The following is a 20,377-nucleotide window of genomic DNA, read 5'->3' on the forward strand; positions in this document are numbered from 1 at the left end:
TGCTCATCTTGTCTCATTTTATCGAGATTCAATTGGCAAATAATCAAATAATCGATATATAATTTCTTCTTTCTATTGATTCTCCTTGTTCAGCCTCAAGATAATACGGCGTTTAAGTTCGAGACAAAAAATAAATACGCGACCGCCTCTTTCCCCCTAATCGCAGACATATCCACTCAAATACAAAACGACCCACGTCTCTATGCATGTATGAATGTATACATACCTATAATGAGTGTGAATTTGTGTGTGTGCATATATGCACGCATATATATGTGTGTATGTATGTATATATGTTTGTATGTATGTTTGTATGTATGTGTGTGTTTAAGTATATTTACATTTGCTTCTCTCTCACTTTCTTCATCTCCTTCAAGGTCTATTTATGAGTTCTTGTGTAAGAATGCGGATATGTGTACACACACATATATATATACACATAAATATATGTACTTATATTTATTATATATATATATGTATGTATATATATATATATATATACATATACACAATATATATGCACATATATATACATATGTATTGGGTTAAAAATATATTTAAACATCCATACATAGGTACATATTTATATATATATATGCATATCTATATATGTACATATATATATACATATGTATATGTATATATATATGCATACATATATATAGCCATACATACACACACACACATATATATTATATATATATATATATAATATATATATATATATATATTATAGGTATTTTGTATATATATATATATATATATATATATATATATATATTATATATATATATATATATTTATATTTATTATATATATATACCTGTGTGTGTGTTATCTGTTGACACAATGCAGAACAACGACCACTGAATGGAGTAACTACACCTCCAAACCCACTGACCCCGTTCTACACCACCACCGCCGCCATGCACCAGTGACGTGTGTCTCGACGTCTGTTTCACTTCTCGGTTAAATCTTTGCAATTTCATAAAGAAGTGCTCTACCAGTTGACACTGTGAAGTGATTAAGTTCGATTTTGATGTCAGACATCTGTTTTCAATATTAAATCCATGTAAACATTGCTTTCATTGGAATAGATCTATGCATGTATGTGTCTTTTGTGTGTTTCTGTGCGTGTGGCCGTATATATATAAATGTATGTGTATATATTTGTATATGTAGGTACATATATACATATACATATATAGTAATGTATACGTGTGTGTCTGTACGTGCGTGCGTGTGAGTTTATGTATACTCACACACATATATATGGAATTTATACATCTATGTGTGTGTATATATATATACACATACACACATATATATACATATATATCTATATATATATATACACACATATATGCATATATATACACATATATATACACATATATACACATATATATACACACATATACGCATATATATACACACATATACGCATATATATACACACATATATATATATGCATATATATACACATATGTATGCATATATATATACACATATATATTCACATATACTAACATATATATTCACATATATACAAGCATATATTCACACAGATATATACATACATATACACATATACATATATATATGCATATACATACACATATATATATATACATATAAATATACATATATATATATGAAATATATCTATATACATACGTGTGAGTATGTTCGAGCGTGTGTGTGTCAATTCAATAAACGTCACAATTGATGGCACAAAATTCCTATTAGTAATGAAAACGGCAGGAAATTATAAAGGAGGCAAATTCAGTTTCAAACATTTTTTTTATCAGGTTTGGTCACTGGAACTAACAGTGTTAGCAAAATATTGGATTCGTCACCAAAGACTCTTTGAGAATTACTCTGGCGTCAGGCTAAATTGATAAGACATTTTTTTCCTAGCACGCATTATCAACGATGTCATCAGCGACAATCTGTTGGTGAAACAAACATTTTCTGGATAATTCTTTCTTGTTTCAAGTCGTTCTCTTTTCTCTTATAATCTTAATGGTACAATCTGTGCATTCAGAGCATTTTTTCGTTAGGAAGTTATTGGAATTCAATGTTTTATTTTGCGAAAATGTAAGTAGAAGAAATTTGAATTTTGAATTATAATTCTAAAGTCTTGTCATATGACAAGTAACTTTCCAATTATACTTTTGCCCCTTGGATAAAAGTTGCAGCGTTCACTGACAAAATTCCGTGCTGCAGCACAGAATTTTGTCAGTGAACGCTGCAACTTTTTTCATTCCAGCACACGATCTCAGATCAGGTCACTTGCTATGCAAGTACATCTCCGAAATACATACATATATATATATATATATATGTATGTGTGTACATATGTGTATATATATGTGTATGTGTATATACATATATACGTGTGTTTATACATATCGATGTATATATATATATATATATATATATATAATATATATATATATATATATATATACATACACACACACACACACACACATTTATATATACTTACATACATAATTCGATTACAGGACCAAATCTCACTTGTACGTTTTCTTTTACTATTCTAAGAAATGTTTCATAATTTTAAAGATGTCTTCGTTCTTCGTCTTTCAACTTTGGTTGCTTATTCCATTAATGCTATAAATGGATTTGCGATATTAATTCCTGAAGTGCTATCATTTACCAATAACTTCTAACCATAAAACACATAAAACATTATTTATCCTGAACGAGCATATTTTCGCTCGATCTCCTTGAAATAGCAGCTAACTTCCCTTCAGAACGATACTATATAAATGTCTGCTGACTTATTCCGAAAAAAGGTTTGATGTCCAATATTTGAATGCTTTTAACAACAGGATTGCTCAATCATGGGTGATCTGGATCTAAGCAACAGTAAAGTGAGTAAAACCTTATTTGGAAGCCTTTATGTTAGCTGCTACCAATCGGAGCAAACCACCTTTTAAACCAAACTCTCTCTCTCGAGTTACAATAAAAACAGCACACAAGATAATGTAGAAAAATCGACAAAACCTGTAGAATAAACGTGTCTCTGGGGGCGGAACATCCAGCGTTTCGGATAGATTCGTTCCTCAGAGAAACTTTAAGTGGAGACACATGAGGCTTCTTTCTGTCAACTTTTCCTTAAAAAACTGTCCAAAACGTTGGGTTTTTTTCCATACTCTAACCCAATCTCATTTTAGAGATGTTGCTGAATAATACAATTCTAGCCGACGCAGAACCACAATCTCATTGTGTATTTAAATATTCTTTTCTACTCTATGCAAAAGGCCCTGGGAGGGGGCCAGTCGATTAGATCAACCCCAGTACGCAACTGGTACTTAATTTAGCGACCCCGAAAGGATGAAAAGCAAAGTCGACCTCGGCAGAATTTGAACTCAGAACGTAAGGACAGACGAAATACCTATTTCTTTACTACCCACAAGGGGCTAAACACAGATGGGACAAACAAGGACAGACAAAGAGATTAAGTCGATTACATCGACCCCAGTGCGTAACTGGTACTTATTTAATCGACCCCGAAAGGATGAAAGGCAAAGTCGACCTCGGCGTAATTTGAACTCAGAACGTAATGGCAGACGAAATTCCGCTAAGCATTCCACCCGGCGTGCTAACGTTTCTGCCAGCTCGCCGCCTTATGTGCATTTAAATATTAGAATGCAATGGTCACAGGTGGAACGTCTTCGTTTCTTTATCTATCGCATCTGCACCGACATGAGAATAATTGTACCGTCTTATATAATGAGGGATGGTCACGATTGTAATGTCATTGATCACATGAGATCTTTTTGATCAATATGAAAAAGTTAAACAACTGCAAACAGCGGGGCTTTTACTTAGTTGCTTGACGTGCTACAAACAATAACCAAATCCCCTTCAAACAGCTTAACGTCTTAAGGGATACAAGGAATCATGTAATCATAGAAAAACCGTTGGGATGATCATTGCTGGAACGTCTTTTTTATATTAGAGAGATAAGTTGAAATCCACGCGTAGATAAGTGAGAGAAAGTTAGCTACATCAATGCTCGGAGCCCTGCTCAATAAAGTATAGACCTGGTGTCTAGCAACAACAGCGACATCAACGTTGAAGTTCTTGTCCTTGAACCACATTTCAAAAAACATCTTTTTTTTTCCAGCATCACTGTTTAGCCTACTTGTGGTCCACTTAGCAGATTTAAGCTGCGAAATTTAATCTCTTAAGACGACTCAATGGCTTATTGAAAACTATAGCTACAAGAAATAAGTCCCAACTGTAGCTATATCCGGCATCAAAGAACAGGATGAGTGCAGTTTTATGTCAAAGTTGCTAAATGTTTGATATGAACGACAGAACGTAAAAACGTTTCTCTCTTTCTTTTATCTCTAATATCCACTTTCAGTTTCATGGCCATATCTTCTCTATCTCGACTTAGATTACTTTTATTTGTATAGAATTCAATTTTCACTCATCTCTCTCTATCTCTATCTCTGCCTGAACTATCTTATTAATGTATCAATCTGAAATTTTAGCCTATATTCTCTTTTACACACAATCTATGCATCTATCTCCACTTTCACACTCTTATCACTGTATCCATTTTTATTTCTCTTTATCCTTCACTCTCTCTTTCTCTGATCCCTGTACCTGTCTTAACTTTCACTTTCGTATCTACCTATCTATTTCAACGTAATTCTCTCGTAGCTCTTTCGACTCTTTATACCTATTGTATCTGTTATCTATTTAAGTCTCTCTATCTTTACTCTTTTATCTGTCCATCTCAGCAAATTTTCAGTCTCGAATCTATGTATCTATCGCAACTTTTACACTGGTCTCTATATATCTCTCTTACTTTCATTCTCTCATTTTTTTTCCTTTACCGTATTTATCTACACCTTCACATGCTTATGTTTGTGTCCATCTCAGTTTTAATCGTCTTCTATTTGCTCAACAGCAATCAATCCTCAATACGTTAAATGCTGCTTAAAAACAACAACAAATAATCCCTGATTTTCAATTGAAATAAATGCATTCACGCGGAATGGGAAAGCGAAAGAAGTGATCTGTGCAAATCTGCTGCTAATATTCTACAATTTGAACAGAAAACCAACTTCGACAGGCGCACTTGATGTTTTGAATGTTTTATATTTTTAATAAAGTAGATTAGCATTTTATCAAGAAACGTCAGTTGTTATTTTCAATGCTTCTGCTGCTGCTGCTGCTGTTGTTTCCGTTGCATGAACGCATTTCAGATTTGATGAATCAGATTTGTTGTTGTTGCTTCTGCTGTTGTTGTTGTTGTTACATTCGTTGTTGTAGTTTAGTCCTACCCAGTCATCATCGACCATTTCCGGGTCTCTGATGTTATTCTTATTATTTAGCCTTAAGTCAGCCTTGAATGTGCAATCTTACTATATATAGGCTTCCCATCCGTGATCATCACTTCTACTATAATCATAACATAATTGGCGACTATCCTCAAAACAGTGTGTTCCGGTTGTCTTCAAGGTCTGGATCGCTCTAATGTTCAACGATATCTGCTCGGTAATTAGACTAAATGGTCACCTTGCGATGACCATTTAGTCTCACCATTTCGGAGCCTTAATCTGTCACGGACGCCCTCTCTCACGGTTTGCCTATGTACTGACTACTGCGAAAATTAGACATTCCATTCGAACTGGGACACGAAAGAAGCTTGCTGGTATGTGACGAAGATGTCACCGTAATGAAGTCGGACGTCACAGATGTCGATGTATCAACATCGTTTTGAAAGTCTTTGAGAGGAGCAACCGTTAACTGGAGCGAGTTGGTAGCCTTACAACATGGTAATTGTAGAGCAAGGGAAACGTGAAACATTATGGTGGTGCACTGAACGGATATCCCCATGTTGCCTGGAGTCTGGTTCAGTCTGGACCTCCGTGTAAATAGGAACTGGAGAAAGGCTATGAGCAAGGTGGTTTCTCTCACTCAGAAATGTGTATGAAAGCTCGCATTGAAAAGTTGAGCAGAGCACGCCGGACAAAATGCTTGGCGGCGTTTCGTCCGAAATTACGTTCTGAGTTCAAATTCCGCCGAGGTCGACTTTACTTTCATCCTTTCGGGGTCGATAAATTAAGCACCAGTGAAACGCTGGGATCGATGTAATCCACTAATCTTCTCCCCACAAATCTGAGACCTGGTACGTCTAGTAGAAACAATCATCATTATTATTATTATTATTATTATTATTATTATCATCATCATCATCATATTGTCTTTGCACAGCGTCTACGGTGTCAGCTATTATTAATGTAACAATCATTTTTCGAGCACCATCCGGAATATTCGAGTGGTTCCAAGCAGTGCTGTTTTCTGAAAGTGCCCCACCTTTATTGCAGGCCCTATTATTACTACTACTACTACCTCTACTACTACTACCACTACTACAGAGTTAGGGAGGAGTGCATGCCATCAAAGTGACACTGTCTTGTGTTTGTGGATTGTTTTATTTGGGTTGTACTATTGAATGGGTAGTGTCTTGCCTAGAATGTGGGTTGTTCCAAGCATGGCTATTTTGGTGGGGATAGTGTGTAGTGTTGAATGTCCAGTTATAGCTTCTTCATCTTTGCTCACACGCATCTGTTCATCATCCCCAATGCTCCAATTATTACAGGTTTTGATTACACATTCAAGCTCCACATCTTCAATACTTCAGTTTCGAGATCTTTGTACTATGACAATTTCTCCCAATCTGTTGGAGCAATATTTTGGTCAGGAGGGACTGCAATGTCCATCAGTAAGCAGGTGATCCTTTTTTTGTCACCGATCTTTAATTATGTCTTGGTGATTAACTTTCAATTATTATGACCTAGTCGTTGTCATGTACTTTGTTGGGCACGGGTTTATACCATTTATGGTCAGTTTTTATGTTGTAGTGTTGCTATAAGTCATATCCTTATATATATTCAGATTCTGCAAGGAATAGAAAGCCAGAAATGTTATGTTCAATTGTTTCATTGTGCTGGTTGTACATTCTGCATTTCGTGTTACGGCCTGTTTTGTTTTGCTTTTATAGTTATTTGTGTTCAGGCATTGGTCTTGTGCAACGAGAATCAGCCCTTCCGTTTCTTCTTTTAATCCAGAGTTTTTGAGCCATTGTTGGATTTTACTTCGGCTCACTTCCCCGCCAGACCTTGCAATCTATTGGCCGTGGAGTGATTTTGCTCTCCATTTCTTCTTTAGTCTGTTTCTTTAGTTGTTTTCCTGTGTCTTTTACCATTTCTGTTATGTTGTCATCTGAGACCAGTGTATCAGTGTGGTCTCTTTTTGCTTTGCATTTTGTCGCCTCCCCGTGTACAGAGAAAAGCGTGTCTTCATTTTTCATTTTTTTGTTTTCGTGTTCCTTTTTTACATGTAGTAATCTTCCACTTTTTGTTTCGAAATATTTTTCTAGTCTTACTATTGTTATTTTATAGAAGGTCTCTATAGTAGATCTATCATTCTATAGTAGGTCTTTATCTCAGAAGGAGGCCCTGACCTCCTTCTGTGTGAGGTAGATATATTGGTGTCTGCTTTGCGGTGGTGATTTTATCCCTGTTATCTTATTTTTAGGACTGAGTTCAGCGTTCAATATCAGTCTAACTCTTCTTTAGTATTTTCTCCCAATTATTTCTTTCATTTTTCTGTGTTGTATTTTAGCTATTTCGTCTCTTCCCAGATAGATATTTTTTTTTTTTTATGTACGTCATTTCACGAAGCAGAAATATTTTTCTCCTATATGAAGCATAGTTTCCGTCAGACACATTGTCACAGCAAGGTATGTGCGTAAAAATGTAAACAACACGTGAGCAAAGGAATTAATCATAGAAGCATTCTCATCTCTACACACATATACACACAACTGCTTCTCGCTTACAGTTCACACACGGACACATACAGGAACAAGACAAACATTGTTTACGCTACTTAAAAGAGACAAACAATACTAAACAAATAAAAATGGAACACACTTCTTTTTAAAGCGGAGAGAAGAAAGTGAATATGCTCGAATGAGCACGTGACTGGACAAACGTGTTAAAGTGACATTGAAAAGCGACAAATTAATCTGCGGCGAAATCAGAGACTTTCAGTTTTTTGCACTTTCTTAAATCCTATTTGGCGACAAACTCGGATTAATCTCGCAGGGAATTCATTGATGCACATCCATTATGTTTGTTACTCTCGCTGTGGAACTCATTATTATTATTCTTTTCTCGTTGTAGGAAACAAATCCAAAAGCAAGGCTAGAAATGAACCATCACAGCGGAAGCAAGACTCTTCATCAACCACTGAACTGACAAATGCCAGTTCCAACAGCATAAATGATAGTTATTCTTCCGAAAATCGAACTCATCACACTACAAGCCGCAGCGTCAGTTTCCAGACCACCGAAAGCTTGTCAATCCAACAAGTCCAACACGAACGCAGTCTGCAAAACAAGAAAAGGGTTATAAAGATGCTGTTTGTTGTTGTCTTGGAATTCTTCATATGTTGGACACCATTGTTTACCATTATGACTTGGGAATACTTAGATCGCCGAACTTTAAGGTACTGTTCACATTTTTAAACTAATTTCTTCCAATGCATGACCTCCACTACAGTGTTTCTGTATTATTGTCTTGTGTTTAGCATTCTTAACTTTCACCCAGTCGGTCCAGTTTCTAGTCGCGATATAGGTACGAATGCATTTTCCTGTCCCTGTTGGCTCGATGTAGCAGAAATAATAGTTAAATCTGTCTCAAACTATACCCTACCGCCTTAAAATAGAATCCATTGCATTTTATTAGTCCCATGGTACACTGTGCCTATAAGCAAAAGGTCGTGAGGCTCACGGCTGGATTTTCTTTGACCATAGACCAATTCAAACAGGGTAGATAAAACAAGGATACTAGAAATAATTCTTAATTAATATCCTTAATATTATTATCATCATCATACAGGTTATCGACTGTATTAATTTTTTGTGTATTCGGTAATATTTTTGTCCTTTTATGAAGGTCTTAATATTTTACTGGTTTTTAATATTTGCACTGCAGCCACGCTAGAGTACCCTCTCAAGGGATATTTAACCAGTCATATTCGATCACAGTACATATTTTATCGATCTTTGTCGAGTATGTATATATTTCTTTACTACCCACAAGGGGCTAAACACAGAGGGGACAAACAAGGACAGACAATCGGATTAAGTCGAATACATCGACCTCAGAGAGAAACTTTATTTATTGACCCCGAAAGGATGAAAGGCAAAGTCGACCTCGGTGGAATTTGAACTCAGAACGTAACGGCAGACGAAATACCGCTAAGCATTCCGCCCGGCGTGCTAACGTTTCTGCCAGCTCGCCGCCCTTTTGTCGAGTATGTATATAGAATAGAAACTTCTGATGTTGCCCGTCCGTCTCTTCGTGACTTCAATGAATTCATTTGGAAATGTAAAGTACTTCACACACATTCTATTCTCTCAATACATTCTGTTCCTGACAATCGTTCGTGATATTCTTTTTATAATCACAATTCTATTATATATTTATATATATTATCATTTATCTCGTTAAACAAATTCTCTGCTCTGTTCCTTTACGTCACACTCATGTCATAGATTCTCTTTCTCTTAGATATTCCACCATTTTCTTCAATAAAGCTAGATTTCAAATACAAGAAACCATTTCCTTGCCATACTAAATCGAATGAAGATCTACTTTGTTCAAGATTTTCAAAAGTAATATGTTATCCTATTTAAAATAGATTAAATGGATTTTGAAGAACCGAGCTTAAAATGGAAACCTTATATAGGTTCGCATTAAGAGTTTATTTTCGGAATGAAAGCAGTTGATATACTTTTCTGTGGATCTCGTACGGATTCCTTTTAAAAGTGTTTAAATATTTGAAGTAATTTAGCTACAAATTCAAGATATAAAATTAGTTCTTGTACGAAATTAGAAATAAAACTTAATTATCACAACTGAAAGTGCTGCTGCTATTGTTGTTGTTCTTCTTCCAATCAGGATTCACGCCATTAGCCACAAAGAATAATCTCTAATTCGAGCCTACTCCAAACTCCTAAGAATGCGTGTAGAACTTAAGATCCACCCACCACACGCGATAGACTGGCGGTTGCACGGGTGCGAAAGCTACATTGTTATCCTCATTCCGGAAACGGTGGCTTTTAACCGGTGGAGAGCTGAACCATCCTGGGGTACATAGGATTCGCAAGCTAGACTAGAGTCTGAAAGTTTACCACACCATAGTGGATTACACCATGGTTCCTCTGCTTTGTGGCAGAAGTAGGAAGGAAGAGTGAGAGAAAGTTGTGGTGAAAGAGTACAGCGGGGTTCACCACCACCCTCGCCAGAGCCTCGTGGAGCTTAGGACTTTTTGCTCAATAAACACTCACAATGCCCGGTCTGGGAATCGCTGCTGTTGTTGTCATTGTTGTTGAGTCGATTCTGTGAAATCCTGTCTACGATCACATCCGTTCAATCCGTGACCATCACTCTTTCTGTATATCTAGGACTACAATGTCCCATATATCTTTCATTTTCTTTTTAAGGTTATGAAATCCTAGACTACGATGTGTAAAAAAAAATATGTTGTGCGTTTTTTCAAGTGGTAGTGAGTAATTTGGCTGCTATTTCTAGTAATCTGAACCAATTGCGTTCTTCCATTTAGAAAATAAGATTTATTTTACAATAGCAGAAGTTTACTCTTTTGTATAAGGAGAAGCAAAAATTAGAGTTTTTAAGGAAAAATATCATTAATGTTGCTTCAAATCTCGTCTCACAACCACGTGACATTGATATATGTGTGTGTGTGCGTGTGTGTGTTTCAGTCGTTAACCAAGTTTTATCGAACATATATTTCTTTTGTTAAGAATTGTAAACACGCGAAGCAAAATGTTGAGCGACAATCGTCCGTTTTTATGATCTTAGTTCAAATTCTGACAAGATCGATAATCGAGATACCAGCGAAGCACCGTAATCAAAATAATCGACATACCGACTCCACTCGAACTTGAAACCAATATCACTGATTTCTGTATTAGCAAAAGTATATCTCATTTAGATAGTTAATACCTTTATGCTTTCGACAAAGTCCCTTCAAATAAAAACTGTAAACTAAATTTGGATAAAACTTAGGATATGAGTAGACCAAAATTTTCCCAGCCAAACATAATAGCATCAACTTATAGAAACTTGTTGGACAATTTAAATTCCAGTATCGCAGAATCATAACCTATTTAAGTGATAGATTGTTGTTGTTGTTGTTGAGATGTATTCGTTCAGATATAGTGGTTTGTCACGTATCACCTGAAGAAATTTGTTCCGATATCGTTTGAAGATATTTTCTCCTTTGATTTCTTTTGGGACACTTAAGTACAGTAGGGTCCGTTGAGGAGAATTATTACGTGTCAATGTGTTTATGTGTTGTAAGCCTGAATTGTATAGGGGGTGGGATGTACAGAGTAGGGGACACAGCCTTCCAGGAAGCATGGATTTTATGAGAAGGTGCTTTCTGCAATGATGGTGGTTATTCTTCACATTGGCAAAATGATCATCTCTCGTAACAACGTTTGAGAGAATTTACTTTTAATATTTTAATGTGGTTCCAATAATCGATATCAATCAGCCATGCCATATTATTTTTATCAAGCTATAATATTTAAGTTCACTCTCGTTTCGTCGGAGATATTGTAATCTTTATGCTGGGACTAATACCAAAACAATGGTTTTAGATGTGTTTGCTGCAGCTGATGCCATTCTTTGCCAGTGCCATTGACGACTTCTTGAAGAACTAATCTTCTTTCTCCTTCAGTGTTGTTTCCCTCTCAACAACGCGACAAGAGAGGCGATGGCGAAATGTACCCAGCTGTTTCAAAGGAGAATCTGGTGAGCGATGGGAAAAAGAAATCGATGCAGCCAATTAACTTACTAGAAATAGCAACCAAATCAAATACTACTCTCTTGAAAAAGGATTAGCACAGATTAGATAATCCTAACAGGCAGGATTAGAACAGCTGAATTACCGTTCCATCAAAACAAGGCACAGTACTCTCGAGGAGTTTATGAGGATGACTGAGCTCCACATATGACCATCTCAACTTTACAGAGCATTAAGATCTTTAACTTTTATCTTCTTTGTTTCAGTTATTTGAGGCGACCATGCTGGGGCACCGCCTTGGAGAATTTTTTTGTCGAATGAACTGGCTCCAGTATTTCATTACTTTCTTTTAAATCCTGGTAGTCATTCTATCGATCTCTTTTGCTGACCCACTAAGTAACAGGGACATAAACATACCAGCACCGGTTGTCAAGGGGTGGTGGGGGACAAACACATACAGAAAGACGTTCACACACACACACACTCACACATATCTATTTATATATATATATATATATATATATATATATATATATATATATGTGTGTGTGTGTGTGTATGCAAAGGGCTTCTTTACGTTTCCGTTTACCAAATTATTTGGTCGGCTCGAGACTATAGTAAAGGACGTTCTTGCCAAAGGTGCTGCGCTGAGGGACTGAACCTGTAACCATGCGGTTGAGAAGCAAGCATTTTACCACACAGCCACACTTGCAATATGATTTACGAACCCAACTCACTTTCAATTTGTTTGTTTTTTTCGCTCATTTGACATATTTGAAGACAGTTTCAGCTTCATTAACTTAAATTTCATTAATTACCAATTATCTGGTAATTAACCAAATTAATTTATGTCTCTTCACGTTTGTAATTTGACCCCACAATCTCCAGACATTTCGTGAAAAAGCATCTTATTCTTTTATTAGGTGATTTGCTTCAGTTATTGGCCTACGTCCATACTGGAGCACAACCTTTAGAGCATTAGTCAAAGAAATTGAGCGCAGGACTTATTTTTCGTCTGGTGCTTATTCTATCAGCTTCTTTATTTCCGAACATCAAAGTTACGTCCCGTTAACATAGCGGTTCGACAATAAAGATATCGATTGTCAAACGGAGTGGCGACAAACTCAAACATGTACACATACATACGGACATATGAGCATGGGCTTGTGTTTGTGTATGTATATATGTGTGGGTGTGTATAAAGATGATAGATCGGTAGCCACTACACACATTTTTTCTCTCTTTGTTTTTTTTCTGTGTTCCTTTCTGTAGAAGAGCATAGGCTCGAAACGTGAAAGAGTTTTTCAATTCCTGAGCGTTATACTAATACATCTGTTTGTTTTGTACATCACCTGTCTTCGTCTTTTGTGTTTTTCGTGAATTCGCCCTATCATATATATATATATATATACAAGAAGATTCAATAGAGTTTCCCTTCACTAAATTTGCTCACAAATCATTGGTCAGACTGGAGCTATAGTGGAAGACATATGACCAAGGTGTCATTCAGAGCACTGGGCCTGGGACAACACTGTTGCGAAGCAGGTGTAGCTTGAAACTATAACCGACCTCTATATGTATAACCTATTTTAATCTAGCATCAGTGTTGAGGATTTTGGTGTCTAAATATTCGATCATTTACCTCACACCTAATGTATACGCATGTGTGTGTGTTTGTGTGTGTAATTTCATATGTGTACATTTGTATGTATATTTGTATACGCCTGCTTCAGTGTATTGACTGTGTATAGTACACATTAGAATGGATTCTTACTCTTGCTTAATTCCATATTATCATATTTCTTCTTCTTCTTCTTCTCTTTCCAGCCGCCACCTCAGTGGGATGGCCAAATCGTACATCCAACTGCTGGCCTACACCTCTTCCTGTTGCAATCCAATCACCTACTGCTTCATGAATAGCCGTTTCCGCCAGAGTTTCATATCAGCTTTCCAGTGCCGTTACATACGGGTCCATAACTATAAGGCTAGAACGGCCATGGGTCTAGACGTTTCCACAACATGTTGATGTAGCATTGTATCAAAGAGAAAACATCAAGAGAAATACACTGAGGGGAGAAAATTAAAAAAGAAAAATGTCGACGTGGATTCAAAAGGAAGAACTGCCAAAAATATCGGATTCTTGGAAGCGAAAATAGGAGATGAAGGAAAAACGAAATATTTGCCGATAACGGCATCGACATCAATATCTCATTCATATAGGAAAGAACACAGACATACAGATGCATATATGCGTGCATATATGCATATACATATATACATATACATATATGCATATACATACATACATATACATACATACATGCATATACATACATTCATGCATATACATACATTCATATGTATATACATACATACATATACAAACATACACATACACAAACATACACATACATGTACATACATACATATATATACATATACACACATACATACATACACACACAAACACACACACATACACATACATATATACATACATATATAGCTACGTGTGTATATTATATTATATATATATATATATATATATATATATATATATATTATATATGCATGCATTGATGCATACATATAGAGATATTCCACACATGCATAGATATGCATCAATACACACATACAAATGTGTGTATATATTGTTTAAATGTACATATATATATATACATATATGTATACGTATATATATATATATATATATACATTATGTATACGTATATATATATAGATATATATATATATGTATACATATACGTATATACATACATATATATATATGTATACATTTACGTATATACATACATATATGTATACGTATAACATACATATATATGTATACATATACGTATATACATACATATATGTATATGTATATACATACATATATGTATATACGTATATATATATATATATATATATATATATACATATATATATACATATATATATATATATACATATATATATATATATATATATATACGTATATACATATATATACGTATATCATATATATAAGTATATTCATATATATATAGTATATTCATATATATATAAGTATATATATTATATATATGTATATATATATATATATACGTATGTACATATATTATATATATATATATGTATATATATATATATACGTATGTACATATATATATATATATATGTATATATATATATATATACGTATGTACATATATATATATATATACGTATATACATATATATATACGTATATACATATATATATATATACATATGTATATATATATATATATACGTATATACATATATATACGTATATTCATATATATATACATATGTACATAATATATATATACATATATATATATATACGTAATACATATATATACGTATATCATATATTATATATATATATATATATATTATATATATACATACGTATATACATATATATATATATATATATATATATATATATACATACGTATACATATATATATTATATATATATATATATACATACGTCATATAATATATATATATATATATATATATATATAACATATATATATATATATAATATATATATATACGTATATACATATATATAATATATCGTATATACATATATATATATATATATAATATATATATATATATATATATTATATATATATATATATATACACCATATGTATGTATTTCTCGTCATATGGTTTCTCTAAAACATTATCTCTCTGGTAGTCAGATATCATAAGAAGTTTATAATTACATGATGCGCTTGTCAACCGATTGCAAAGACAATCACCAACGTGCGCCGTCAGCGTTCATGAAGTAACGCCGACCAATGCAACTTGTTAGCATAGAGCACCTGTATGAACATCTGATCTCCACAAACATCTGACAACCACAAAGAATAATTCTGAACACTGACTACATTTCATCTATATCTGTCCCCACTTGGGGCTTTGTTATATTTTCAACTGTCTCGTTTTATTAGTTCTTTTAATAATACGTATCATTCTCTACATCGTCGCTCTAAATTTGTTTCCTTTCAGCTACAATTTCAGTGAACCCTCTCACTAACAGTTTAGCATAAAATTAATTTTGTTAAATATGAACTATTTCACCATGTGTGCGTACATGGGTGTTGGCACATGCATGTGTGTATAAATATATATATATATGTGTGTGTGTGTGAGAGAGAGAGAGACAAATACAGGTATATAAAATGCCAAAGAGCATAAAATCTTTATATATCAAAATTATCTCCCATCTAGAGGTTGAACCATAATTTTATAATCATCGAATTGCAATTAAGACCAGCTAATTTGCAAAGGGGAGACGAAAGATTTCAAGAATTTCTCCATAGTCGTTACGTCATTAGGGAAAATAATAGTCTTATTGCCAGCAGATAAGAGGGCAGCTGTGGATATGGGTTCTGGATCAGTACAGGCCCTTGGAAAGACAAATGTACAGCTTCATATCCGGTGGACACAAAACATACAAAATGAGAAGAAATGTAAAGCCGAGTTAATTTGCATAATTTAAACAAAAAGAACGTAAAAGAAATAACATTGAGTGACCTGTGACAGGTATTTGAGCAACATAAATAAATACCAACATACAACACAAATTCTTTATTTATGAAAATTATTCAGGACACGAAATGTATAAGAACTGTTATAGATGAAGACAAATGTGAATGTTGATGTCATTAAGACTGTGGGACACCTAACGGCACATGTGTGTAGCTGTGACAACAGTTCTCTGCGCATGTTTCTATGTTTTCAATATCAACCAAGTGTAAGCAACATTGTCGCATTAAATATTCTTTACACGAAAAATGATTCATCAATATATATATATATATATATATATATATATATATATATATACATATTTATGTACACATGTGTGTGTATATATATATATATATATACACATACATGTGTGTGTGTGTGTGTGTGTATGACAGATGGTTTGATGAATATTTATGAAGTTGACGAAGATGAAAGGCGAACATGTAAATGACAGTCAAGTGTGATTCCTAAAGTTTTCCCCATTTAACTGACAAATGCATTCCTAGCTTTCGTTCTAACATAGACGGAAATTGTGTGTGAATGTTTAACCTAGTTATTTCATTCGTAAATCGTATAGATATATGCGCATGCGTGTTCATCTAGATTGTGTCAATCCACACACATCTGAAGAGATGCTGTGTAAACGTGTATGTATTTGATATGGTTAATTGTACTTTTATTATTTCACCGATCAGGAGAATCGGAAGTTTGCTCATTTGCATATCTGTAGGTCTTTGTTATCGAACCTAAGTAAGAACTCTTATTGGGACAGAATGATTTGGGGTAAACAAGCATTATATGAAAACCACATGACTCCTGTACAACGATAAAGAAACATCACGACTAGTTAGGTCTGTATCTAATAAATTATTACTTCTTTTTAGCAATGCTATGTGCGCATATATATATATATTCCAAATAAGCAACAAGATATCAATAGGTGATGCAGTACGACCGTTTCAAGCGGCTCCTTTTAATTGAACAAGTTAGACATTGCATCAATTTAAATGGAAGACTATCCTATTTTTCTTTATGCAGCTGCGGCTAGCCCTGTATTTAAATTGATGTAATGATTGCATTGTTCAATTAAATGCAAAATGAATTACTAATTGTCTGTAGCTACATATGTTGTACAGTATATACAGAGAGTGACTTCTTGGTTCTCTTGTATCAGTGAGATTGATGAGGACACCTGTGCTGCGGACCCGAGAGGGTTCGAAATCAAGGGTATTCATCATTATTTCCCAATCTATGGAGAAATACCTAAATTATTTCTGTTTATTATAAATCTACTACATGGGTTACATTATGCACATATATATATATATATATATATATATATATATATGTATGTGTGTGTGTGTGTGTGTGTGTGTGTGTATGTATGTATATGGTGATTGTCTACTTTTTATGCAGACTCTGACCTCCTCTTGTACTCACACCTTAGATTCATCAGGCCGTCGGATGGGGGTCTTTTCAACCAGACAATGTATTGAAAGACACTCACATAGATTGCATATTTGATTTGGACAAACAAGAGCTGCAATCAAGTTCTGATCTTTGCGGACCTTAAAATGACTTTTGAGGCCTTCATTAGATTTGAAGACCCTCTGGCATACACGACATTGAATGGTGTGCAGAGACATATAGGCAGAATAGTTGAAGGTTCGCTTTTCATGGGTCCGCAAATATATATATATATATATATATATATATATAAATATATATGCATATATACATATTTATTTATACATAGGTACATATATACTTATATATATATATATATATATATATATATATATTATATATATATATGTGTGTGTGTGTGTATGTATGTATATATGCATATATATATATATATAAATATATATGCATATATATATATATATATGCATATATACATACATACATACATGTGTATATATATATATATATATATATGCATATATACATACATACATCTATACATACATACATACATGTGTATATATATATATATATATATATATACACACACACACACGTATTGAATTGACGAGCCATTTGTGGCTGCTTTACTCTCTTTAATATTTTATTCTTTGTATTTTTTTGATATTATTGTTCGTGTTCTCATTGGCTGCGTGCACATCTCTGTTAACCCCTCACCTACCATCACCTGACCACCCAACCTCAACAGATCCCCCACCATTTTACTTCAATAACGACAACGCGCCACCACTCTACCATGATCAAATGATGAAACGTGAATAAATCTGGAATATTACAAACTCTAACTTCTGTTTTTATTTGCATGAACCAAATTATTGGGTTTTTTTCCTTTACATCGGAACTCATATTTATGAGTGTATGCATATATGTATGTGTGTGTGTGTATTTGTGTGTGTATAAAGAAAAGGGAGATAGTCAGAATTCTGGATCGTTATTTATTTATCGCATTGAACTCTCTCTTTCTCCTTTACTTGTTTCAGTCATTTGACTGCGGCCATGCTGGAGCACCGCCTTCAGTCGAACAAATCGACCCCGGGACTTATTCTTTTTTGTAAGCCCAGTACTCATTCTATCGGTCTCTTTTGCCGAACCGCTAAGTGACGGGGACGTAAACACACCAACATCGGTTGTCAAGCAATGCTAGGGGGACAAACACACACACATACACACACACATATATATATATATATATATATATATATATTACGACAGGCTTCTTTCAGTTTCCGTCTACCAAATCCACTCACAAGACATTGGTCGGCCCGAGGCTATAGCAGAAGACACTTGCCGAAGATTCCACGCAGTGGGACTGAACCCGGAACCATGTGGTTGATTAGCAAGCTACTTACCACACAGCCACTCCTGCGCCTAATCAACTACTCAGAAAGATTCATCATGAATGAGTTTGTTACAGAAAATGTTTGCCTCATATATGAGACAGTCGAAAAAGAAAAACAGAGTTGAAATGGAAAGAGAATGCTGTTGGTTATTTTGAAATTATATAGGAGTGGGTGTATATATGCGTATGTATGTGTGTGTGTAAGTATGTGCACATGGTGAATTTTTGGAAGCTTGGTCAGAGGGAGAAGAAAGTAAAAGACGAGAACAAAGAAAGAATGAAACAAACGAAATGAATAATTATCCAGAATCTTTAGTATCTCCTTATTCTTAATATACAAAATTTCTACACCACTGTGTGTGGGGGTTGAATGTGAGTGTATATTTATATATAAAGAGAGAAAGAGAGAGAGAGAGAAGGAGGCGAAGGTTTTCAAAATCATTTCAGAGTTGTTTGTTTTGTGTTACACGAACCTGGTGATTGTCAAAAAGTTAGAAATGCATTGCTCACTCCGCTAAGAGCTACCTAAAAATAGCTGTTGGTGTTTTTTAACACAACCGTTGCATCAGCAAAATATTTCCGACGTATTCAAACACGGGTAGCATACGATTTACCCCACAAAATCCAGATGAAAATTGTTCCTCGTCTCTGCTAGAATTCCACCTTAAAATAACAGATATAGGTACTACATACACCAACTTCTATCAGGGAGCTGCCAGCAGAGACCCATCTGTGCATAATAGATCAACCCTTCCCCTTGGTGCTAAAACCGGATAAGAAATGAATTTACGCGTACCCAGAATAAATGTAGCAAGTCAGAAAACTAGATCACTCCCACTGCACACTTCATAGGTGTACTGAAGGTGAACGTATACCCAACATCCCCAAACCATCGACTTAAGAATCGAAGGCGCGGCAGACATAAGCCCTCCTCTAACAATTGCTTCATGAAATTATCACATTTCAGTGAAAGCATAACCACAGTCATCCCCAGAGCTATCTGTCGCGAGCAATCCGCAGAGAAGGACTGGACATACAGTTAGCACACTCCGACCCTTCTCTGCCTGT

At 34.5% G+C, this 20,377-nt stretch overlaps 1 protein-coding gene across 1 annotated transcript; it reads left to right on the forward strand.

The window, feature by feature from the left end:
- Nucleotides 1-8,177: 8,177 nt before the first annotated feature.
- LOC115231299 (cholecystokinin receptor type A) lies at nucleotides 8,178-14,052 on the forward strand. The gene is made up of 2 exons (XM_029801355.2): nucleotides 8,178-8,569; nucleotides 13,727-14,052. Exons 1-2 carry the CDS (start codon nucleotides 8,178-8,180, stop codon nucleotides 13,923-13,925), a joined length of 591 nt encoding a protein of 196 aa, XP_029657215.2. The 3' UTR covers nucleotides 13,926-14,052.
- The last annotated feature ends 6,325 nt before the right edge of the window (nucleotides 14,053-20,377 follow it).

Source organism: Octopus sinensis, unplaced genomic scaffold (genome assembly GCF_006345805.1).
Source record: "Octopus sinensis unplaced genomic scaffold, ASM634580v1 Contig18106, whole genome shotgun sequence".
Lineage (NCBI taxonomy): Eukaryota > Metazoa > Mollusca > Cephalopoda > Octopoda > Octopodidae > Octopus > Octopus sinensis.

Bases quoted from the DNA above. Each gene is read 5' to 3' on its own strand.
- LOC115231299 (XM_029801355.2), top strand. From the start codon at position 8,178: ATGCACATCCATTATGTTTGTTACTCTCGCTGTGGAACTCATTATTAT. The intron at 8,570-13,726 runs GTACTGTTCACA...TTCTCTTTCCAG, and splicing joins TTAGATCGCCGAACTTTAAG to CCGCCACCTCAGTGGGATGG.